Raw genomic sequence first — 19,961 nt, 5'->3', positions numbered from 1 at the left:
GAGGGCTGTGTCCATCGTCCAGCAGAGGGTTGGGAATCAGGGGCTGAAGAGAGAGGCCATGACTCCACCCAGCTGAAGCCCCTGGGAGGTTATGAGGAAGGAAGACTGCACTTTAGGGACACATGTTCTTTCCAGGGTCCTGGGGAGAAGAGGGGGAGGAGGAGCCAAAACTGGAAGTTGCTTGGAGTGGGGACATTCAGGGAAGGAGACCAGCAGCTTCCAGTGGGACAGTGCCCAGTGGAGGGGCGGGGCACATTGAGGACAGACATTATTAGAGGCAGGAAACATGCAGATGAAGGTAGAGAGAGCAGGAGGTGCACCCAAATAGAGTGAGAAAGAATCAGGAGTGAGGCCGAGACTCAGGGGACAGCATAAGTGCCACTTGTCTGGCACACAGTGTAAGTTTATTTCTCGTGCAACAAGTCAGAGGCAAGTGATACAGACTTGCCAAGCATCTCAATGCACATGACCAGTGGGGGCCCAGGTTCTGTCTGTGTTGTGGCACTGCCTGCCCCAGACTGTTTGCTCATCAGCATGGTTGAAGCTGGTGGAGGTTCCAACCCAGGGAGGTGAGGAAGCAGAAGTGTAGGCAGCAGCTTTCTTGTAATCACGTGGGAAAGTGGACTCACCTTGCCCACCTACCTTCCCTGTCCTCAACTGTAAACCTTGGCAGAAGACTTCACCCCCTCTGAGCCTCAGCGCATGTATTAGCTAGCTATGCCATGTAACAAATGACTACAAATTTAACAGCTTAAAACACACCTACTTATTAGCTCACAGTTATGTAGGTCAGAAGTCCAGGTGGACTCAACTGGGCTCTCCATTCAGGGTCTCACAAGGCCAAAATCAAGGTGGCAAGGCCACCTTCTCTAGAGCTTCTGTAGAAGTTCCGAGGAAAAATTTACTCCAAAACTCATTTAGATGTTAGCAGAATTCAGTTCCTTGTGGCTGTAGGACTGAGATCCCTGTTTCATTTCTGGCTTTTAGCCAGAGGTTGCACTTAGCTCCCAGGGATGCATCCAATTCTTTATGTGCTCCAAACCGCTCTAACTTCTGCTGCCAAGAAAATGGTCTGCTTTTAGAGGGATCACCTGATTAGGTCAGACCCACCCAGATCAGCTTACAGTCAGCTGACTTAGGACTTTAATTACATTTGCAGAGTCCTTTCATAGCAGTCCCTAGACTAGCATTTGATTTAATGTGTTTTTTTTTTGGCTGCGTTGGGTCTTCGTTGCTGCCTGTGGGCTTTCTCTAGTTGCGGCGAGTGGGGGCTACTCTTCGTTGCAATGCGTGGGCTTCTCATTGTGGCGGCTTCTCTTGTTGCGGAGCATGGGCTGTAAGCACACGGGCTTCAGTAGTTGCAGCACACAGGCTCAGTAGTTGCAGCATGTGGGCTCAGTAGTTTTGGCACGCAGGTTCTAGGGCATGCAAGGTTCAGTAGTCGTAGCACGCAGACTCAGTAGTTGCGGTTTGTGGGCTCTAGAGCACAGGCTCAGTAGCTGTGGCTTAGTTGCTCCGTGGCATGTGGGATCTTCCCGGACCAGGGACTGAACCAGTGTCCCCTGCATTGGCAGGCGGATTCTTAACCACTGCACCACCAGGGAAGTCCCAAGCATTTGACTGAATAACCAGAATTTTGCTGGGAAAGAAGGGGCAACTTTAGATTTCTGCCTGCCACAGTTCTGTAAAATGGGTCCAACAGTGCACCTACTCTTGGTACCTAATGCCTTTGTGTCCCAGTTGCTGTTTCCCTCTGGGGACCTGTGTTCAGGGGTCTGAAGATAACCCAAGACTTGGGTTCAGTGATTTGCTAGAAGGACTCAGAACTGTTTTACTAACAGTTATGGTTTATTACAGCAAAAGGATACAGATTAAAATCTGCAAAGGAAACAGGCACATGAAGCAGGGTCCGGGAGAGACCAAGAGGGAGCTTCCACTCCCTTCCAGTGGAATCACATGCACACTGCTTACTTCTCCCAGCAATGATGTGTGACAACATGTATGCAGTATTGCCAGCCACCCAAGCCCACCTGAACTTTGGTGTCTAGCGTGTTTATTGGGAGTTGGTCGTGTAAGCCTGGCTGACCTTAGCTGCTCAGCCTCCAGCCCCTCTATAGGTCACACTGATACCACGTGGCTCAACGGCCCCCACCATAAATCACATTGCTAGGATAAACTATCTGGCCTGGCCCAAGGCCCCCAGGTAAACAAAAACACTCTTATCAGGCAGGACACTCTAAGGACTTAGACATTATCTTCCAGGAGCTGGTCAAGAACCAGTCATTCCTTTGGAATATGCAGGGTTTGGACAACCCAGGCCTGCTGAGTTGTCTTTTACGGCACAGAACCCCTTCTGTGGGACTTCCCTGGTGGCGCAGTGGTTAAGAATCCGCCTGCCAGTGCAGGGGACACGGGTTCGAGCCCTGGTCCGGGAAGATCCCACATGCCGTGGAGCAACTAAGCCTGTGCGCCACAACTACTGAGCCTGTGCTCTAGAGCCCGTGCTCCGCAACAAGAGAAGCCACCACAATGAGAAGCCCATGCACCACAATGAAGAATAGCCCCCTCTCACCACAACTAGAGAAAGCCTGCACACAGCAATGAAGACCCAACACAGCCAAGAATAAAATAAATATATATATTTAAAAAAAAGAACCCCTTCTGTGGGACTTTAGCAAGTCCAGCCTTTAGGACACTCACCAGATTCCCCACGTGAGGATTTCAAGGACTCCGGGGATGTTCCTGCCATTTGGCTGTCATTGTCACTCATACCCCGGACCCTACTCAGCTCCCAGAGGGTCATGCCCCGGGCATCTCTGAGCCAGGGACCCCTCCCCATCCTGTCTCCTCCCAAAGTTGCATGGGGCACAGCTCTGGAGTCAAGTTCAACCGAGAGCTTGGGGACAACAGTTCTAACAGTGATGGCAGTCACAGCCATTTCAACAGAATCGCGTCTCAGGCCAGCTGAGAGTACAACACACTTTTTTTCGACACTGAATTTGCTTCTAAACACACTGAGTTCCTTTCCAGCAGGCAGGGGGTAACATGGGGGAATGGATTAACCTCAGTGATTCTTCAGATTCTTCAAAAATTGTGAGGCCCATCTTAGCTGGGAGAGAAAGAGGGCAGGTCCCTCTGCTTATCTGTCTGTGTCCCTTCTGTGTCTGTCCTTCCTCTTCTCTGTCTGTCTCTCCTTCCCACACACCCCTCTGTTCTCTCCTCCCAGAAGAATCTCATTCTTGTCTGGGGAAAAATCCTCTGTCTTCATGTTTCTCTTTCTTCTCGACGTTGTGTCTGGATCCCTGAAACCTCCCCCAAGGGGCTTGGGCTGGGTCCCTTCATCCCCCACTGCCCTCCTGTTCCCCACCCCAACCAGAAGGTGATGAGGGCAGAGCCAGCCACCTTCCTGAATGAATGTAAACCCAGTTAACGCATCAAAATCCAAAATACCCAGCCTCATTGACATACACACACTGCTATATTAAAAATTGATAACCAGCAATATAGCACAGGGAACTCTGCTCAATATTCTGTAATAACCTAAATGGGAAAAGAACTTGAAAAAGAATAGATACATGTATATGTATAACTGAATCACTTTGCTGTACATCTGAAACTAACACAACATTGTTAATCAACTACTCCAGGGAATTCTCTGTTGGTCCAGTGGTTAGGACTTGGCGCTCTCACTGCCAGGGCCCCGGGGTTTGATCCCTGGTTGGGGAACTAAGATCCCACAAGCCACTTGGCACGGCCCAAAAAAAAACATACTGCAATATAAAAGTTTTTTTAAAAATCCCCAGCCTCAAGCTAACGTTCTGGCTTCTGCTGAAAGCCAGCAGGGAGAGCTTTATAAACACTGTGCCGCCTGCACGCTAACAGCTGTGGACAGCAGTGGAGGGTTGTGTGCAGAAGAGACGAGGCCTCAGCCAGCCAGTAACAGAATCTCCACAGCTGTCCAGCATTCCCTGAGTCCGGGCCAGCCTGGATTCTCCTTCAGGACTCCACGTGGCTGACCAGCCAAAAGGCCACTGTCTCGTCCTTTAATACCCTCAAAGACCAGGCTCTGTCTGGACGTGGGTTCTGCAATGGCCTGGAAGGTTCTGGGGTGGCCTGGTGGGAGCTGAAGGGCTTTGACCCGCCTGCATTATCAGCTCATTGAATGAGAACATCCATGGGGCACCTGCTGTGCGCCTGGCCCTGTCCTCGGCACGTGGGATGTGGCAGTGAAAGACAGACGAACCTCCGGCCCTTGTGGGGCTGCGGGGAAAGAGGCAACAAATAAACAGGCAGCGATCAATAAGTAGATATGTCACGTGTTCAAAAGCGAGAAATGTTATGGAAAAGAAAGAGCAGGGTCAGAGGTTGTGGATCCAGGTCAGGGGTTAAACCCTAAGTCAGGGGTTCTCAGCCAGGCGTAATTCTGCCCCTAGAGGACATTGGCAATGTCTGGAGACAGTTTGGGTCGTCGCAACTGGGAGAGGGCTGGTGCTCACGGTATCTGGTGTGTAGCGGCCAGGGATGCTGCTTGAATGTCTCAGAGTGCGCGGGACAGACCCTGCAACAGAGGAGGTTCACCAGAGGTGTGCAGAGTGATGTGGGAGAGGGGAGGACCCTTCGGGCGACAAACTCTGGGACACAACTGGTTTGTGGGGGACTGATGCCTGAATAGCAGGGAGCCCTCTGTCCCTGGGAACCCCGGTGTTAACAATTCCGTACTTGGAGGAGGAGTAAACCTGAGATGCGGACTTGAGCAGATCTCGTGACCCCAGGGGAGGGCCACCTTGAAATCCCCTAAGGATTTTGCCTTTATTTAAATGTGAACGACAATCCTGAATGCAAGATTTCCCAGTGAATTAAAGCGGAAGGAGTCTAAGGTGGTTCTCAACTGGAGGCAGTTTTATCCACCAGGGGACACCTGGGAATGTCCGGGGACAGGCTTCGTTGTCAGGACTGGGGTAAGGGAGTGCTACTGGTAACTAGTGGGTGGAGGCCAAGGGTGCTGCTCAACATCCTGCAATGCACAGGACGGCCCCACAACCAAGAAGGATCAAGCCTCAAGTGTCGACAGTGCTGACAGGGGGAGAAACCTTGACCTTACCTAATTCAGACGCCAAGAGCAGGTATCTTAATCAGCTCTGGCCACCGTAACAAAATATCAGAGACTGAGTGCATAAACAACAGAAATTTATTTCCTCACAGTTCTGGAGACTGGATGTCCAAGATCCAGGTGCCAGCAGGTTTGGTTTCTCCTGAGGCCTCTCTCCTCGGCTTGCAGATGGCCGCCTTCTTGCTGTGTCCTCACATGGCCTTCCCTTTGTGCATGTGCATCCCTGGTGTCTATCTGTCTCTTCTTATAAGGACACCAGTCCTATTGAATTAGGGACCACCCTTATGACCTCATGTAACTTTAATTACTTCCTTAAAGGCCCCATCTCCAAATGCCGTTACACTGGGGGTTAGGGCTTCAACATGAATTTGGGGGGGGTACACAATTCAGTCCATAACAATAGGTATCTTCCCTTTCTACACTAGAAACAGGAAATATGTAAGCTGTCAGGACAAAGTGACTCTTCACAAGAATGTCATGTTCTCTTCTTTCCCTTCCCATGTCTCTGAGAAGGAGTCACAGAGACCCCAGGCACCTCACTTAGCTACAGTGGACAAGAAACTTAGCTATTAATTCCAACTGCTTCCCTAGAGGGGAAAAAAAAAAAAAACTGTCATAGGTTGGTGTCAAGTATGTTGAGAACCCAGCTACACAGATGATTTTCCCAAGGATCTCCTCCCAACCTGTGTCCAGGCCCGCCAATCATCCCTAAACCCATGCAGCTCGGCCCCAGTGACCACAGTCCCTTGTGTCATTAGACCCTGCAACCACCAACAGCGAAAAGAGAGACTAGACCGTGGACCATGCCCCCTAGTGGTGAGGTGGTGAAAATAGCATGAGATGATAAAGAGCCGAGAAATACATCAGGAAAAAGGCATAGAAGGGGGGGCAGCTGTTTTAGGTTGGGAGGCAGCTAGAAGACCTCTTTGATAAAGGATTTGGGTAGGGACCTGAAGGAGGTGAGGGAGGCAACCGCATAGATATTTGTAGAAAGAACCATCCTGGCAGAAGAAACAACCCGTGCAAAGACCCTGAGGCAGGACGGTGCTTGGTGTGTTTGCTGAGCAACGAGGAGGCTGGTGTGGCTGGAACAGAGTGAGCAAGGGGGAAAGTAGAGGAGATGAGGGCGGATCGTGCAGGGCCTTGTGGACTTGGGGGATCACCCTGGGTGAGGTGAGAGCCTTGAAGGGCTCTGAGCAGAGGAGGCAGGTGACTGATGCAGGTGTTCGTGCGCTCCCTCTGGTGGCTGTGGGAGGACAAGGCGGACCCGGGCAGAGGCAACTGCACTCAGATGTTCACGGGCGCCCTCTGGTGGCTGTGGGAGGAGCAAGGCGACCTGGGCAGAAGCGATTACACTGGTCCAGGCAGTTCAGCTCCCCACCGCCTCCATATCCTCACTCTGGAACAGGATCTGAGCTTGACTTGCAAAAAAGCCCTTCTGAAGGATTTTTCTCAGAATAAAGGCATCCATCTCCAGAGTCACACGGGGGAAGACGAGTGAAAGCTCCACGGAGTGCCTGGCAGATGTCTGTGCTTTGACCCACATCTGCTGAGAAGGAGAAGCTGGGCAGGGGTTCCAGAGGGAGCTCCGGGCTGGGCCTGGGAAATGGAGGAGTGGGAGAAGGAGGGACAAAGAGGGCAGATGCTGGGCAATGAGAGGTGGGCAGGGAATGGAGGCCAAGGGGGATGTTGAGGCTGTCTGGGCGGTCCAACTATTCAGCCACAGGCCCCCGTGGATGGTTGTTAAACACTGCAATAGTTCTCTACTGGCTGGCAGCCGGCTCCTGCCCTTCCCCTAGATCTCCTCCCATAATCCAGCAACCACAGGGTTAATATTTGGTCCAGCAGGGAGCCTTCAGGCCCTTGCTCTAGCTCTGTCATCAGTGTCCCTTCCCTACCAGCTGGTAAATGTTTAGAATAGCCCCTGTTTGGGGCTGTGAAACAGGAGTAGAAGCAGGGACCAAGCTGGTGTATCAGTTAGGATGGATGAGAATATGCTACTGTAACAAACATCCCCAAGGTCCTGAACCAACAAAGATTTGCTTCCCACTTCCATTATGTGGGAACTTCCGGTGTCAACAGGGTCTTCTGTTCATCAGTCACTTAGGGACCAGGCCTGAGGGGGCAACCACTGTCCCCAACATTACCAGCCGTTGTGACAGAGGGAATGAGAACTCAGGAGGGTCCTGCACTGGCCATTTAATGCCCAAAGTGGGACCTCACTCTGCTCACACCTCATTGGCAAGAACTCGTCCCATGGCCCTGGTCAACCCCAGGGGCCAGGAAGGGCCACACTCCCGGGCACTCGGGCAGGAGGGACCAGGAATTGCTGCCAAAGAACCTAAATGACCACCATGGCTGGAGTGAGGGACCAGGGCTTGGCTCTGTCCAAGGTCAACATTCAGAGGAGGGGATACTTGGTTGAGGGAGAACGTCCTCTGTCAGGAGTGCTTCCTGAGGCTTACCCCAGGCACCCTACAGCAGACACCGTCCTAAGGCTGTACATTAACTACTTTGATCTTCAGACAACGCAGTGAGGCAGGTAGTATTGCCATCATCCCCATTTTGAAGATGGGGAAACAGAGGCACAGCACAGTAGACTAACACCCAGGTCACGCAGCTGGTAAGTGGGAACCAGGTTGGCCCCTCAGGAAGCTGGACTGTCCCCCACATGGTCTTTCGAAGATCCTGGCCCTGCTGAGGACTAGACTCCTCTGGGTCAGGCCCGTAGGGCACTGGTGACCCGCTGGGAACCAGGACCCCAGAGCCTGGGTCAACAGGAGCCTCTGGCTTTGCGGCTGCCCCGGAGGCCGGCTGATGCCTCTCTGTGCCCACCCACAGGAGGAGCCGACAAACAACAGATGGACGCTGAGCTGCGGAAGGAGATGATGGCCATCTGGCCCAACCTGTCCCAGAAGACGCTGGACCTGCTGGTCACCCCTCACAAGTGTAAGAGCCAGGCCCGGCCTGGCCTCGGGCTCTGTCCCACCAGGATGGAGGGGGAGGGAAAGAGGAGGTCCAGGGACGGCAGTGCTGGTGCACACAGGGGCCCCCACCCACAGTGAGCTCACCCTGTGCCCCCAGCCACGGACCTGACGGTGGGGAAGATCTATGCAGCCATGATGATCATGGAGTACTACCGGCAGAGCAAGGCCAAGAAGCTGCAGGCCATGCGCGAGGAGCAGGTACGGCCCCAGCCCTGAGGGCCCTGCCCTGCTATGTCCATCACTCCGGGGACATCCAGGCTGGGAGACAGTGGCTTCCTTGTCACCATGAGGACCAACCAGAACAGTGGGATGAGGCCAGGCTCCAAGGCAGGTCACTGAAAAGTAGGACAGTGCCAAGGAGACGTAGCCTGGATTAACTCATCTGCTCCATCAACATTTATTGGGCACCTACTGTGTGCCGGGCATGGTTCTCAGCTCCGGGGGTGCATCTGTGAGCAAAGCAGACCAGAATCCCTGTGGAGCAGACTTTCCAGTTGGGGGAATGCCAACAATGACAGATGATTAAATTACATAGCATTGCAGAAAATGCTAAGTGCCATGGGAAAAATCGGGGGCAGAGGAGGGAATGTGATTTGAAAGGGGTAGTCAGGGGAGGCCTCGCTGAGGAAGTGACATCTGAGGGAAGACTTGAAGGAAGAGGAGAAGGAGCCAAGCAGATACCTAGGGGGAGAGTGTTTCAGGCAGAGGGAACAGCCAGTGCAAAGGCCCTGAGGCAGGACCATGAGTTTGAGTTCGGGGAACAACAAGGAAGTCGATATGGTGGAACAGAGTGTGCAAGAGGGGCAGTGGGAGGAGACAAGGGTGGGGAGGTGACAGGACAGATTATGCAGGGCCTAGTGGGCTTTGACTTTTGCTCAGAGTGATGTGGGAGCCATGGGGGCTCCTCAGTAGAGGAGGGAAGTGACTTCATGCAGGTGTTCACAGGTGCCCTCTAGTGGCCATGGGGGGGTAAGGGCTGGAGCTGGGAGACCTGTGATGAGGCAACTGCACTGGTCCAGGCCGGAACTGATGAGGCCGGACCAGGATGTGGGCTGTGGAGTGGTAAGAAGTGATCCAGTTATGGATGGATTTGGAGGGAAGAGTCTTGAGGACTAGCTGATGGATCAGACTTGAGTGTGTGTGCGTTTTGGGGTGGGGGGGGGCATGTCAAGAATGACTCCTGGGATTTCACCCCAGGGGTGGGCTAAGCATACCCTCCGTAGCCTCCCCGCTGCAGCCTTGACCAGAGCCTGAGCCTGGGGCGCCCTCCTCCACCTGTCCCCTGTCCCCCCTACCCTGTGCACACACACTGCTCTCTGCTCCCCCAGAACCGGACGCCTCTCATGTTCCAGCGCATGGAGCCCCCGTCTCCAACGCAGGAGGGCGGGCCCGGCCAGAATGCCCTCCCCTCCACCCAGCTGGACCCAGGAGGAGGCCTGTGAGTGTCCCTCTGGCCAGGAGGCGGGGGAACGGGGGTGCCGGTCGGGTGTGAAAGCCCCCGGAGTGCCCACCACCACCCTGGTCTCTGTGCCCCACACAGGATGGCTCACGAAAGCGGCATGAAGGAAAGCCCATCCTGGGTGACCCAGCGGGCCCAGGAGATGTTCCAGAAGACGGGCACGTGGAGCCCGGAGCGAGGACCCCCCACGGACATGCCCAATAGCCAGCCCAACTCTCAGGTGCCTCCATAACCCCCCACGCCCCCCATGGCTCCCAGGCCCGGGCAGGACAAGAAGGAGGGGTCTGGGCCCCCCCACCTGCAGCTCCGCACACACCGGGCCACCCCCGGGGTCCACGTGTCAGGCCCTGGGGCTCACCCGGCCTCGCCATCTGCCCCGCAGTCTGTGGAGATGCGAGAGATGGGCAGAGACGGCTACTCGGACAGTGAGCACTACCTCCCCATGGAGGGCCAGGCCCGGGCCGCCTCCATGCCCCGCCTCCCCGCCGAGAACCAGGTGAGAGCTTTCACCCACCGCCCTGGGGGCTGGACTTGGCCTCTGGAGTCTCTGCTTCCCCACGGAGCCCAGGGACCCAGGGCTGGGCCGGCCTCCTGCACCCTCGGCAGCAGTGTGCAGGCCCCACTGCCCCTACAGGCCACACCTGGAGCCCCTGGAGGCCCTGGTCCTCTTAGCTCCTCCTTGATGGAGGGCTGAGAGGGGGCGAGGTTGCCCTGGGGCAGGGTACCGTGGCCACCGCCAAGTGGTTTGTCTCTGCCCCGTTTGGGGGTACTTGAGGCAGGAGGATGTGGAGGTTGCAGAGGGGGTATGGGAGGTGATGTGTCTGGCCCAGGTGAGAGCTGCAATCAAGAATATGCACTCATGCACACACACACACACGCACACACACGCTCGGACATACACGGATGTGTGTGCTCATATACATGCACGCTCTGGGGAACTTGGCAGGTCCTAGGACCTGGTAGCGAAGTCTGGGGTGGGCCTGGGGGCAGCTGGGGTTCGTCTCTCTGTCTGGTCTCTGTGGGGGCCGCTGGGGAGGAACAGGTGTGTGTGCCTGACGTGTGCCTGTGTGTGCCTGCTTTACCCAGCTGCAGGGCTCGGGTGGGCGGGTGGTTGGGGGGGGGGGATCCCACTGCCCCAGGCCCACGGGGACAGAGGGGCCAGAGCCAGAAGCATGGCTGGCTGCCCACCCAGCCCGAGAGGCGGGGCGGCATGTCTGACTGTGGCGGGCTGCCCGTGTGCTGTACCGTGACATCTGCACGGGGGGGGGCTGTGCTGTGCCTGGCTGGGCCACGGTCACCCAGGGGCCTGGCCTCTGGCTGCCGGGAACTTGGGCGGGAGGCACTCAGCCTGCATGTGGCTACCCAGCCCCATCCTGACGGGCCCCCACCGCCCCCCCCCACCCACCAGGACTGAGCTGCTGGGCCCCAGGAGACGGGTGGGACAAGCCAGCCGACGGCCACCCCTCCCCAAAGCTTTGAGTGTCAGCAGAGCCAAGGCTGGGGCGCATTGCATGAGGCAAAGCTCAGGGCCAGGGGCCTGCAGCCACGCCGTCCCATCTGTCGGTCTCGTGCCTTTGCCATCTGTCTGTGGTGTCTCCTGTCTGTCTCCTCTGTGCTCATGGGAGGACTGCCGGCTGGGCCTGGGGTCGCCCACACACCACCGGGGACTTTAACCTCTCACGCCCTCCCCCTTCTCCTCCCCCTCAGGTTCCTCTCCCCGACCCTGGCATCTCTTCCATCTACCACCTCTCCACTCTCCCTCTCAGCTTTTATATTTATTTCCTTCTTTCTGTTTTTTCTGTGTGCACCATCCCGTGGGGCTGTGACAGAGGAGAAGGGGCCGGCCACGTGGGAATAACCTCAGTGTATGTACCGCGCCCGCCCGCCGCCCAGCTGGGCTCCGGCCCCCTCTTCCCGCCCACCCCCCCTCGTGGGAGTCCTGTCATCTCTCCCTGTCCTCGGACCCCACCCTTTCTTTGCAGACTGCACCCCCTCCCCCTTCCCCCCCCTGTGGAGCCCCATCCTCATGTGTTGTGTTCTCTGTGTGCCCCACGTGTGCCCTGGAGGAGTGACCCTGCCCCGCCCCCTCCTCCCTACCCCCCCACCACCCCCTTCTCTTCAGAGCCCCCAAGCCAGGGGGGTCCATCGTTCCAAGAAGTCTGACCTGCAGCCCTGCCTGGCCCACTCTTTCTCAGGGGCTCTTTCCCCTAACACCACCCCTGAACCTCTGGTCCCACAGCCCTGTGTTCCTTAAAACTCCTTCCTCGGGCAGTACCGCTGCCCCCTTAGCTGGGCCGGGCCCTGGGCAACGTGTGCCCCGTCTTCCTCCTCTCCTCTCCCAGCCACAGAGAACCCAGCTGGACCCAGTGGGTGCAGCACATGCAGGCCCCCAGGCTGCAGGCCAAGGATGAGGAGAGCAGGTCCCTCGGGGCCTCAGATGCCAGGGCAGCCCCTCAAGGGCTCCTTACGGAAGCCAGACTCAGGTGGTCAGAGAAGTCCAGGCCCAGTTGGCCAAGGAGGACAGTGAGCTGGGTGCCTGGCCCTGGGCCTGGAGGCCCGACAGCGAGGAGAGGCAGAGGCTGCTCACCCGCCCTGGCGAGCAGGCAGGGCGAGTGCCGGCCCGTGCTGCCCAGGGCCCCTGGGCTCCCAGGTTTGCACTTGGAATGGGGGAAGCTCTGCCCTTCGGTCGGCCTGCCTGTCCCAGCAGGAGGTGGATAGAATGGGGCCTCCTGGCCAGAACCCAGGATGAGCCTGGGGGGGTGACAGAGGAGTCCTGGAGCTCTGGTTGATCAGGACCCGAGGCCCATGGCCCCCCCCACCCCCGGGACCCCGCCCCTGGACGGTCACACCGCAGTCACTGATGGCCGATGGGGCAGGACAGACCGGGACTGCTTGGTACCAGCCGCTGACCCCGGTCTGCCGGCCTGTCCCCCCCAGACCATCTCAGACACCAGCCCCATGAAGCGCTCGGCCTCCGTGCTGGGCCCCAAGGCCCGGCGCCTGGACGACTACTCCCTGGAGAGGGTGCCACCCGAAGAGAACCAGCGGCACCACCCGCGGCGCAGAGAGCGCAGCCACCGCGCCTCCGAGCGCTCCCTGGGCCGCTACACGGACGTGGACACAGGTGGGTCGCCCTGCACGGCCCAGGGACCGGAGGCTGTAGGAGGGGACAGAGGAGGGGAGATAGGACAGAAGGCAGAGTGGGGTAGACACTGAAGGAGAAAGACAGAAAGGCCTGGACAAGACCAAAGGGACCAAGCTGTGACAGCTGCTGCTCAGAACCTGGGGCCCGACCCCCCTCCCAACACCCACCAGGCCATCCTTCGTCCAGGGTGGTCCGGGGGAAGGTGCCCCTCTCTAGGGCCCACAGACCCCCTTGGTGGCGTCCCATGTGCACAGACCATGCCACCCCTCCCTCACAGCCATCTGTCTATCTGTCTGACCCCGTCTGGCCCAGGCTTGGGGACAGACCTGAGCATGACCACCCAGTCTGGGGACCTGCCATCAAAGGACCGAGACCAGGAGCGGGGTCGGCCCAAGGACCGGAAGCATCGGCAGCACCATCACCACCACCACCACCACCACCCCCCGCCCGCAGACAAGGAGCGCTACGCCCAGGAGCGGCCTGACCACGGCCGGACCCGGGCCCGGGACCAGCGCTGGTCCCGCTCACCCAGTGAGGGCCGAGAGCACATGACACACCGGCAGGTGGGTGTGGCAGGAGGTACCCCTGAGCCGAGCCCCTGGGGCCCGGGAGAGGAGGGGGCCTACACCCCACAGCCACTCTGGGCAGGGTCCCCCACTGCTGCTGTGACCTCTGACCCTGTCCACCATGGAGTGGGCTCCCCAAGCCAGGGGGTTGGGCTCGGGCAGGGGTGAACACTGCCCCCTGCCACTCTGGCTCCCGACTCTGCACCCCAGCCTCCCTGCCCGCCTGCCACCCGCTCCCTGCCCGCAGCTGCTTCCTCTTTGGTTGTGGATCACGTTTTGAGTTTCTGGCCAGCGTAGTCTTTACAACTCATGGCCACGCTGGCTGCCCCGCTGCCTTTTTGCTTTCCTTTAACCCGGCTTCCGTTTTTTTTTTTTTTTTTGGTTTCGATTATGATTTCTGTCCTCTGGACGCCTGTGAGTAATTTTTTAAACTTCCGCTATTTTAACCCCCAAACTTACAAAACTCCATTTCTCATTTCTCTTTTCACTTTGTTGTGTTGGTTTTCGACTTCCCCCTCCCTCCTTGTCTCTCCCACTCCCCTTCCTCCTCCTCCTCTTCCTCCTCCTCTTCCTGCCCTCATCCTCCCTGTGGCTGTTGCTTTTCTCCTTTTTTTTCCATTCGAATGTCCTGTGTCCCCCTCTCCTCCTCCTCCTCCCGGTCCCTCTCCTGTCCTTTGGTTTTCCTTCGGTCCTCACCCTCCCGTCCTCTGTGTCTCCTCCCATCTCCTGGTTGATTTTGGTGTATCTTTTTTTTTGATTTCCTTTGTTTCAATTTTCGTGTAGGGCAGTAGTTCCGTAAGTGGAAGCCCAGCCCCCTCAACATCTGGTACCAGCACTCCGCGGCGGGGACGCCGCCAGCTCCCCCAGACCCCTTCCACCCCCCGGCCACACGTGTCCTATTCCCCCGTGATCCGTAAGGCCGGCGGCTCGGGTCCCCCGCAGCAGCAACAGCAGCAGCAGCCGGCGGTGCGGCCAGGCCGGGCGGCCCCCAGCGGCCCGCGGAGGTACCCGGGCCCCGCGGCCGAGCCCCTGGCCGGGGAGCGGCCGCCCACGGGGGTCCACGGCAGCAGCCGCTCGCCCACGATGGAGCGGCGGGTCCCAGGCATGGCCAGGAGCGAGTCCCCCAGGGCGTGTCGCCACGCCGGGGTGCGGTGGCCGGCGTCCGGCGCGCACGCGGCCGAGGGGCCCCCGATCCCCCGGCACCACGGTTACTACCGGGGCTCCGACTACGACGAGCCCGACGGCCTGGGCGCCGGCGGCGGCGGCGGCGGCGGCGGCGGGGAGGAGCCCCGGGCCGCCGCCTACGACGCGCCGCACCCCGCGCGCCACGCGTGCTCGCCCAGGACTCCCCGGGCCGCTGGCCCGGCCTGCGCCTCGCCTTCCAGGCACGGCCGGCGACTCCCCAACGGCTACTACCCGGCCCACGGACTGGCCAGGCCCCGCGGGCCGGGCTCCCGGAAAGGCCTGCACGAAACCTACAGCGAGACCGACGACGACGACTGGTGCTAAGCCCGGGCGAGGTGGCACCCGCGCCCGCCCGGCCCCCTCCCACGCACCCCACGCACACGCCCCCCCGGGGAGGAGCCGCACCGGCCGCGGGGCCACCTCGCTGCCACCTGCCCAGCACACGGGGGAGGCCCGGGAGGGCCCAGGAGAGGACCAGCTGGACGGCCCCGGCCTCTGGAGGGAGTCCACAGGGCCGGGACACACCAGGGTGTCCCGCAAAGACCCTCAGCCGGACAAGCCGCTCCTGGGCAGCTACTGCGCCCCCCACCCAGCCCCTACCCCCCACGACGGGGTCCCTCGGGGGCAGACAAACCACACAGCCAAGGGATTCGAATTAACTCAGCCATTTTTGGAGAACCTTGGGGAAAATGGAAATTTCAAAAAAAAAAAAAAACATTTTTAAAAGAAAAACGGGGAGAAAAAAAATTGCTTCTATTGATGAGTTTTATCATCTCAACTGAATCTTTCCTTTCCCTGGTGAACGCGAGCTGGTGGCCCGTGTGTGGCGAGAAGCCGGAAGCGAAGAGGAAACCCAGCGTCCCACACAGACCTCCACCAGACACACTCATACCCCACACACGTTCTCAGACACACACAGGAGTGCTTGCTGGTTATACCAAACCCTACTATAACTGCCTGCAGAAATCAATTTAAAAAAATAAACAATTTTAAAAGGACAAAAAAATTAATGATTGAGAAAAGAAGCATTTTTTTCTGACATTTGGTCCTGCTTGAAATAACAAAAGAAAAAAAAAAAAAAAAACACCACCGATTTCCTTTGCTTCTTTTTTCCTTTTTCCTACCTTGTTTGAAAACTGTGGGCTTGGGACTGTGAATTATTGCATGACATTCAAAAAGAAAAAAAAATAATAAAAAAAAGTTGAATCAAAGGGCTTCTGGATTGGAATGGTCTTTATATCCTCTGCAAAGTACTCCCCAGGTCTCTTTGGGGAAACCATGGAAGGAGGCGCTTTGAAAATGGCTAAGGATGAGAAAGCTGTAGCTCTCCAGCCAGCACTCTTTGCAAGAAAGTTAAAGCCAAAGACACTGACCAGCCCATGCCTCTACCCGCAGCCCTCCGGGGGTTCCACAGTCTGCCTGCTGCTGCTTCTGCGGGCCAGGTTGTACCTAAAGCAACCATCCTGGATGATAAACCTTCCTGGATGACCATCCTACACGATCTGGCAAGTGAGGTCCCAGGGAGTATGTGTGAGACCCAACATATTAGCAAAACTCCTATTGGAAGCACCCTGGAGGAGGTACCTGGAAACCCAGCTCAGACACCCTGTGCCCAGAGAGTTTTCCCCCAGTGGGAGGTGAGCCCTTCCTGAGGCCTCTGGCACTCCCACCCCACCTACCTGCACCCAAGAAGCTGCTTCTGATGGGCTCCACCCCAAGCTGTATCCCATTTCATAGACTTTCTTGAGATGCCCCTAAGTTACCTGCAGTCATTGGGGAATCCTAGAGATAAGAGTTCAGAGCAGCCCATAGGTGGCAGAAGATGGTCATGGCCAGTTCAAAGTGAAGGCAGCATATCAGAGGTACAGGTGGGGATGGGCTTCTTACGAGGGGATTGACAGTCTGCCCTCCCTCCACCTTCAGCCCCACCCAACATGTCTTTCCATCGGGCCACAATGCACCTGCTGGGACAGTCCCACTCCAGGCTACCAAAAGCTGGCCCCAAAGATGAAGGTGGTAGAGGACCCCCCCCACCCAGCTGCCCCCACCCCCAGGGCCTCACCTCCCTGCCTGTTCTGTGAATGCTTCTGTGAATATAGTCGATAGCCACAGAACTGTAGTTAGTAAAACTAGGAGGTCAGAGAGCTGTGTTGATTCAGGTGAGCAAAAGGCCAGTTATACCCCGTGTTCAAGTTGAGGTGAAAGGCCTTTCTTTGGTCTGAAAAGGCAGCTCCCGCTTCTCCCAAGAAAGGGCTTCAGAGAATCCCGTTAAACCTGCAGATAAGGAGAGAGGGATCGTTCTCAAGGAACATTGGGGTACCAGAAGAAGGGGTACCAAGCCGCTGGCTGTGTGACCTTAAGAAAATGACTTAACCTCTCTGTGCCTCTGTTTTTCCCATCTGTAAGCGTGAACTAGTAATAGAACTGTTTGTGACGATTAAATGCATTATTCTACATCAGTCATCAGCAAACTTTTTATTTTGAAGGAACAGAGAGTAAATATTTTCAACTTTGTTGCCCAAATGGCCTCTGTCTCAACTCTTCAACTCTGACGTTGCACCAGGAAAGCAGCCTTATGTTAATGAGTGGGTGTGGCTGTGTTCCAATAAAACTTTATTTATAAAAACAGGCATAGGGAAGGGAAGTCTTCCCCAACCCTCCAGAAGCTGCTGCTTCTGCCCTCTCTGCACTTTACTTTATGAGCTGACTCAAAGGGAAGGCCCACCCAGGTTGGGCCTCACCCAGTATGCGTGCAGAGCCATTTTTTGTTGAGATCCTCTTCCCTTGTCTGCAGTTCAGGGAGAGCCTTGCTGTCTCACCTGGGCACCTCCAACAGAAGCTGACATGGCGTCTTTCTTGACCTGCCACTGCTTGTGCAACATTCCAAACACAATTCACAAATCTTGCTCGGAGAGCATGGGCTGACACTGCCTTGGAAACCCAAGTCACTGGAAAATCTTACGGTCCAGGGAGGGCAGCAGCTGTCTTGTTTTCTTACTGATCATCCAGCCGGTTGCCTATCACTTTTGTTGAGAACATCTTCCAGCAGTTCTCCAAAAAAGGGAGTATGGGAGGGAAATGAGAAACTTTGCCTATCTTGAGTTTTCTATTATGTTCCCTACTCACTCTTTATTGATCACCTAGTGGGTATAGAGTTCTGGATTGAAAATCATTTTCTGTTAGAATTTTCAAGGGGACGTGCCGCTATCTGCTGGCTTGTAATGGTAGTGTTGAGAGTCTAAAGCCGTCTACCTCCTCACCCTTTGCTTTTGGTCCCTGGAGCATTTAGGGGTGTTGAATTACGCTGATGTTTTGAAATTTGACAAAGATATACGCTGGTGTTCTTGTTTTAATTATGCTGGATACTCATTTTCGTCATTGCTTGGAAATTTATCATATTTCATTGATAACTTCTCCATTTTCTCTATCCTCCCTTTCTAAAAGGCATTTTTAGTTGGATGTGGTTATGTCCTAGCTTGATTATCTAATTTGCTTATATTTTTTTCTTCCATTTTTCCAACTTCGTTTTGTTGTTCTATTTGGCGTTTTGTCAAGAGTAAGTTTTCAAAAATTTTTATTAAGTTATGTTTTTATTCCCCTCAAAATACCTCATTTTAGAGTTTACTCCTCACTTTTCTACCTTAGTCTCTGCATTTTTCTTTTCAGTAGCATCATTCCAATCAAAAGAGTCTTCAGGAGGAGAAACAAACTAACCAAGCAGACAAAACCCACAAGACTACAAAAGTGTCTTAAAACTGTTGAAATAAAGATGACACTCTTCTTCTTCAGTCCCCCCTCTGTGGCCACGTGGGTTGAGGTATTCTTGTGGCTCTAGTGGCCCATGTTCAAGGTTTTTTCCTACCTCTAAGATTCTGATTTAACCAGAGGTTTCAGGAAAGAACTGAGTTGTCACTGAATCCTTAAATAGAAGGAGTACACAATCCTTGTAGCCAAATCAATGAGCAAAGCCTTATAGTAGCACCTTCAAAATCTAGATTCAGACTGTAGAAAATCAGCATTCCAGAGTGGGAAAGTATACCACCATGATTCTTCTGCTCAGTTCCAGAATTATAAGCCAGGATGCTTCACTTTCACCAACTCCAGAGGACCAGAAAGGCCATTTAGAATTACCCTTGTTATCAAAAACTTTCTGGCAACTCAAGGTCAAAGGCTAATTGTACCCATATCTCTGTACCTATACTCTGTTAAGATTAATTTTCACAAGGAAAAATTTTTTTCTGGTTTTTGTTTTCCTGTTGGGTGTGAAGATCTGAAATTCCATAGTAACAGAGAAGACAATGCTAAAGCTTTTTTTAGCACAGGCTGTTCCCTAATATAAAAGATATATTAAAAGATATATTCCTAATTCGCATTTATCTCCAGTTCCAGAGTTGGGGAGTGGGTAGCAGCATGTAAGTGCCTCCCTGCCGAAAGCAAAGGGTTCCTTGGGTCAAGGAGACCAGGAGAGATCAAGGACAGAGATTGGCAGTTTGGCTGAGATTTATGGAGTTTTAAATACGCACCTTTTGGGCTTCCCTGGTGGCGCAGTGGTTGAGAATCTGCCTGCTAATGCAGGGGACACGGGTTCGAGCCCTGGTCTGGGAAGATCCCACATGCCACGGAGCAGCTGGGCCCGTGAGCCACAATTGCTGAGCCTGCGCGTCTGGAGCCTGTGCCCCGCGACGGGAGGGGCCGCGATAGAGAAAGGCACGCGCACCGCGATGAAGAGCGGTCCCCGCACCGCGATGAAGAGTGGCCCCCGCTTGCCGCAACTGGAGAAAGCCCTCGCACGAACCGAAGACCCAACACAGCCAAAAATAAATAAATAAATAAATAAATAAATAAGAAAATCCTTAAAAAAAATAAATAAATAAATAAATACGCACCTTTCTGTCCTCTTAGATGCAATGGTAAAAGAAGAAGTGTTGGAAAGGCCTCATTCTCTCTGAGTGGGAGGACTCTTTATGTATCATGACTCTGTCCACTGGGAAATCTGATTTTAGCAGATAAATCGAGCAGGAGGTGTCTTGACAACTCTTTCTCATCCATTCTTTAACTTTACCCCAGAGATACAAACTTATTAATTCCATCAAGATTAAATATTTCCATCAGGATAATAACCTCCAGATCCCATAACTGTGTTATCCCACTTCTGGAATTTAAGGAAATAATTCTAGGCAAGAAAATATAATGTTACCTGTTCTTTATAGAAAATTATTTATAATTGCAGGACCATTGGGCTCAACCTTAGTATCATACAAGAGAAATGATACGGAAACTGTGCTACTTCCCTGATGGATCATTGACAGTAATAATTATGAAACCCATGTAACAGTAAGAAAAGGATTTACAGTTAAATTTTAGTAAGAAAACAAGAATACAAAATATCACCTATATTATAACTGCAAATTTTAAAATGTATTAATATGGACTAAGATGAGAAAAAAAAAAGCCAAAACAAAACTATTTATCAGCAGTTGTTGTTGAATGTTTCGTTGACCTTTCTTTG

The 19,961-nt window shown here is 54.7% G+C and overlaps 1 protein-coding gene across 8 annotated transcripts in view; it reads left to right on the top strand.

The window, feature by feature from the left end:
* CACNA1A (calcium voltage-gated channel subunit alpha1 A) overlaps window positions 1-15,666 on the top strand; it is a 242,651-nt gene extending 226,985 nt beyond the window's left edge. For 4 of the 8 annotated variants that reach the window (XM_057540773.1, XM_057540775.1, XM_057540779.1 and 1 more), the window contains 9 exons: window positions 7,952-8,059; window positions 8,195-8,295; window positions 9,426-9,535; window positions 9,638-9,776; window positions 9,939-10,052; window positions 11,386-11,421; window positions 12,494-12,680; window positions 13,014-13,264; window positions 14,051-15,666. In XM_057540773.1, coding sequence (XP_057396756.1) covers window positions 7,952-8,059; window positions 8,195-8,295; window positions 9,426-9,535; window positions 9,638-9,776; window positions 9,939-10,052; window positions 11,386-11,421; window positions 12,494-12,680; window positions 13,014-13,264; window positions 14,051-14,776 — 1,772 coding nt within the window. In that variant the 3' untranslated portion in view covers window positions 14,777-15,666. The remainder of the gene's footprint in view (window positions 1-7,951; window positions 8,060-8,194; window positions 8,296-9,425; window positions 9,536-9,637; window positions 9,777-9,938; window positions 10,053-11,385; window positions 11,422-12,493; window positions 12,681-13,013; window positions 13,265-14,050) is intronic. The other 4 variants (XM_057540776.1, XM_057540777.1, XM_057540781.1 and 1 more) reach the window with 3 other exon arrangements.
* Window positions 15,667-19,961: the final 4,295 nt, after the last annotated feature.

The sequence above is a fragment of the Balaenoptera acutorostrata genome, chromosome 2 (assembly GCF_949987535.1).
Source record: "Balaenoptera acutorostrata chromosome 2, mBalAcu1.1, whole genome shotgun sequence".
Lineage (NCBI taxonomy): Eukaryota > Metazoa > Chordata > Mammalia > Artiodactyla > Balaenopteridae > Balaenoptera > Balaenoptera acutorostrata.
This window is presented reverse-complemented; position numbering and strand designations above follow the sequence as displayed.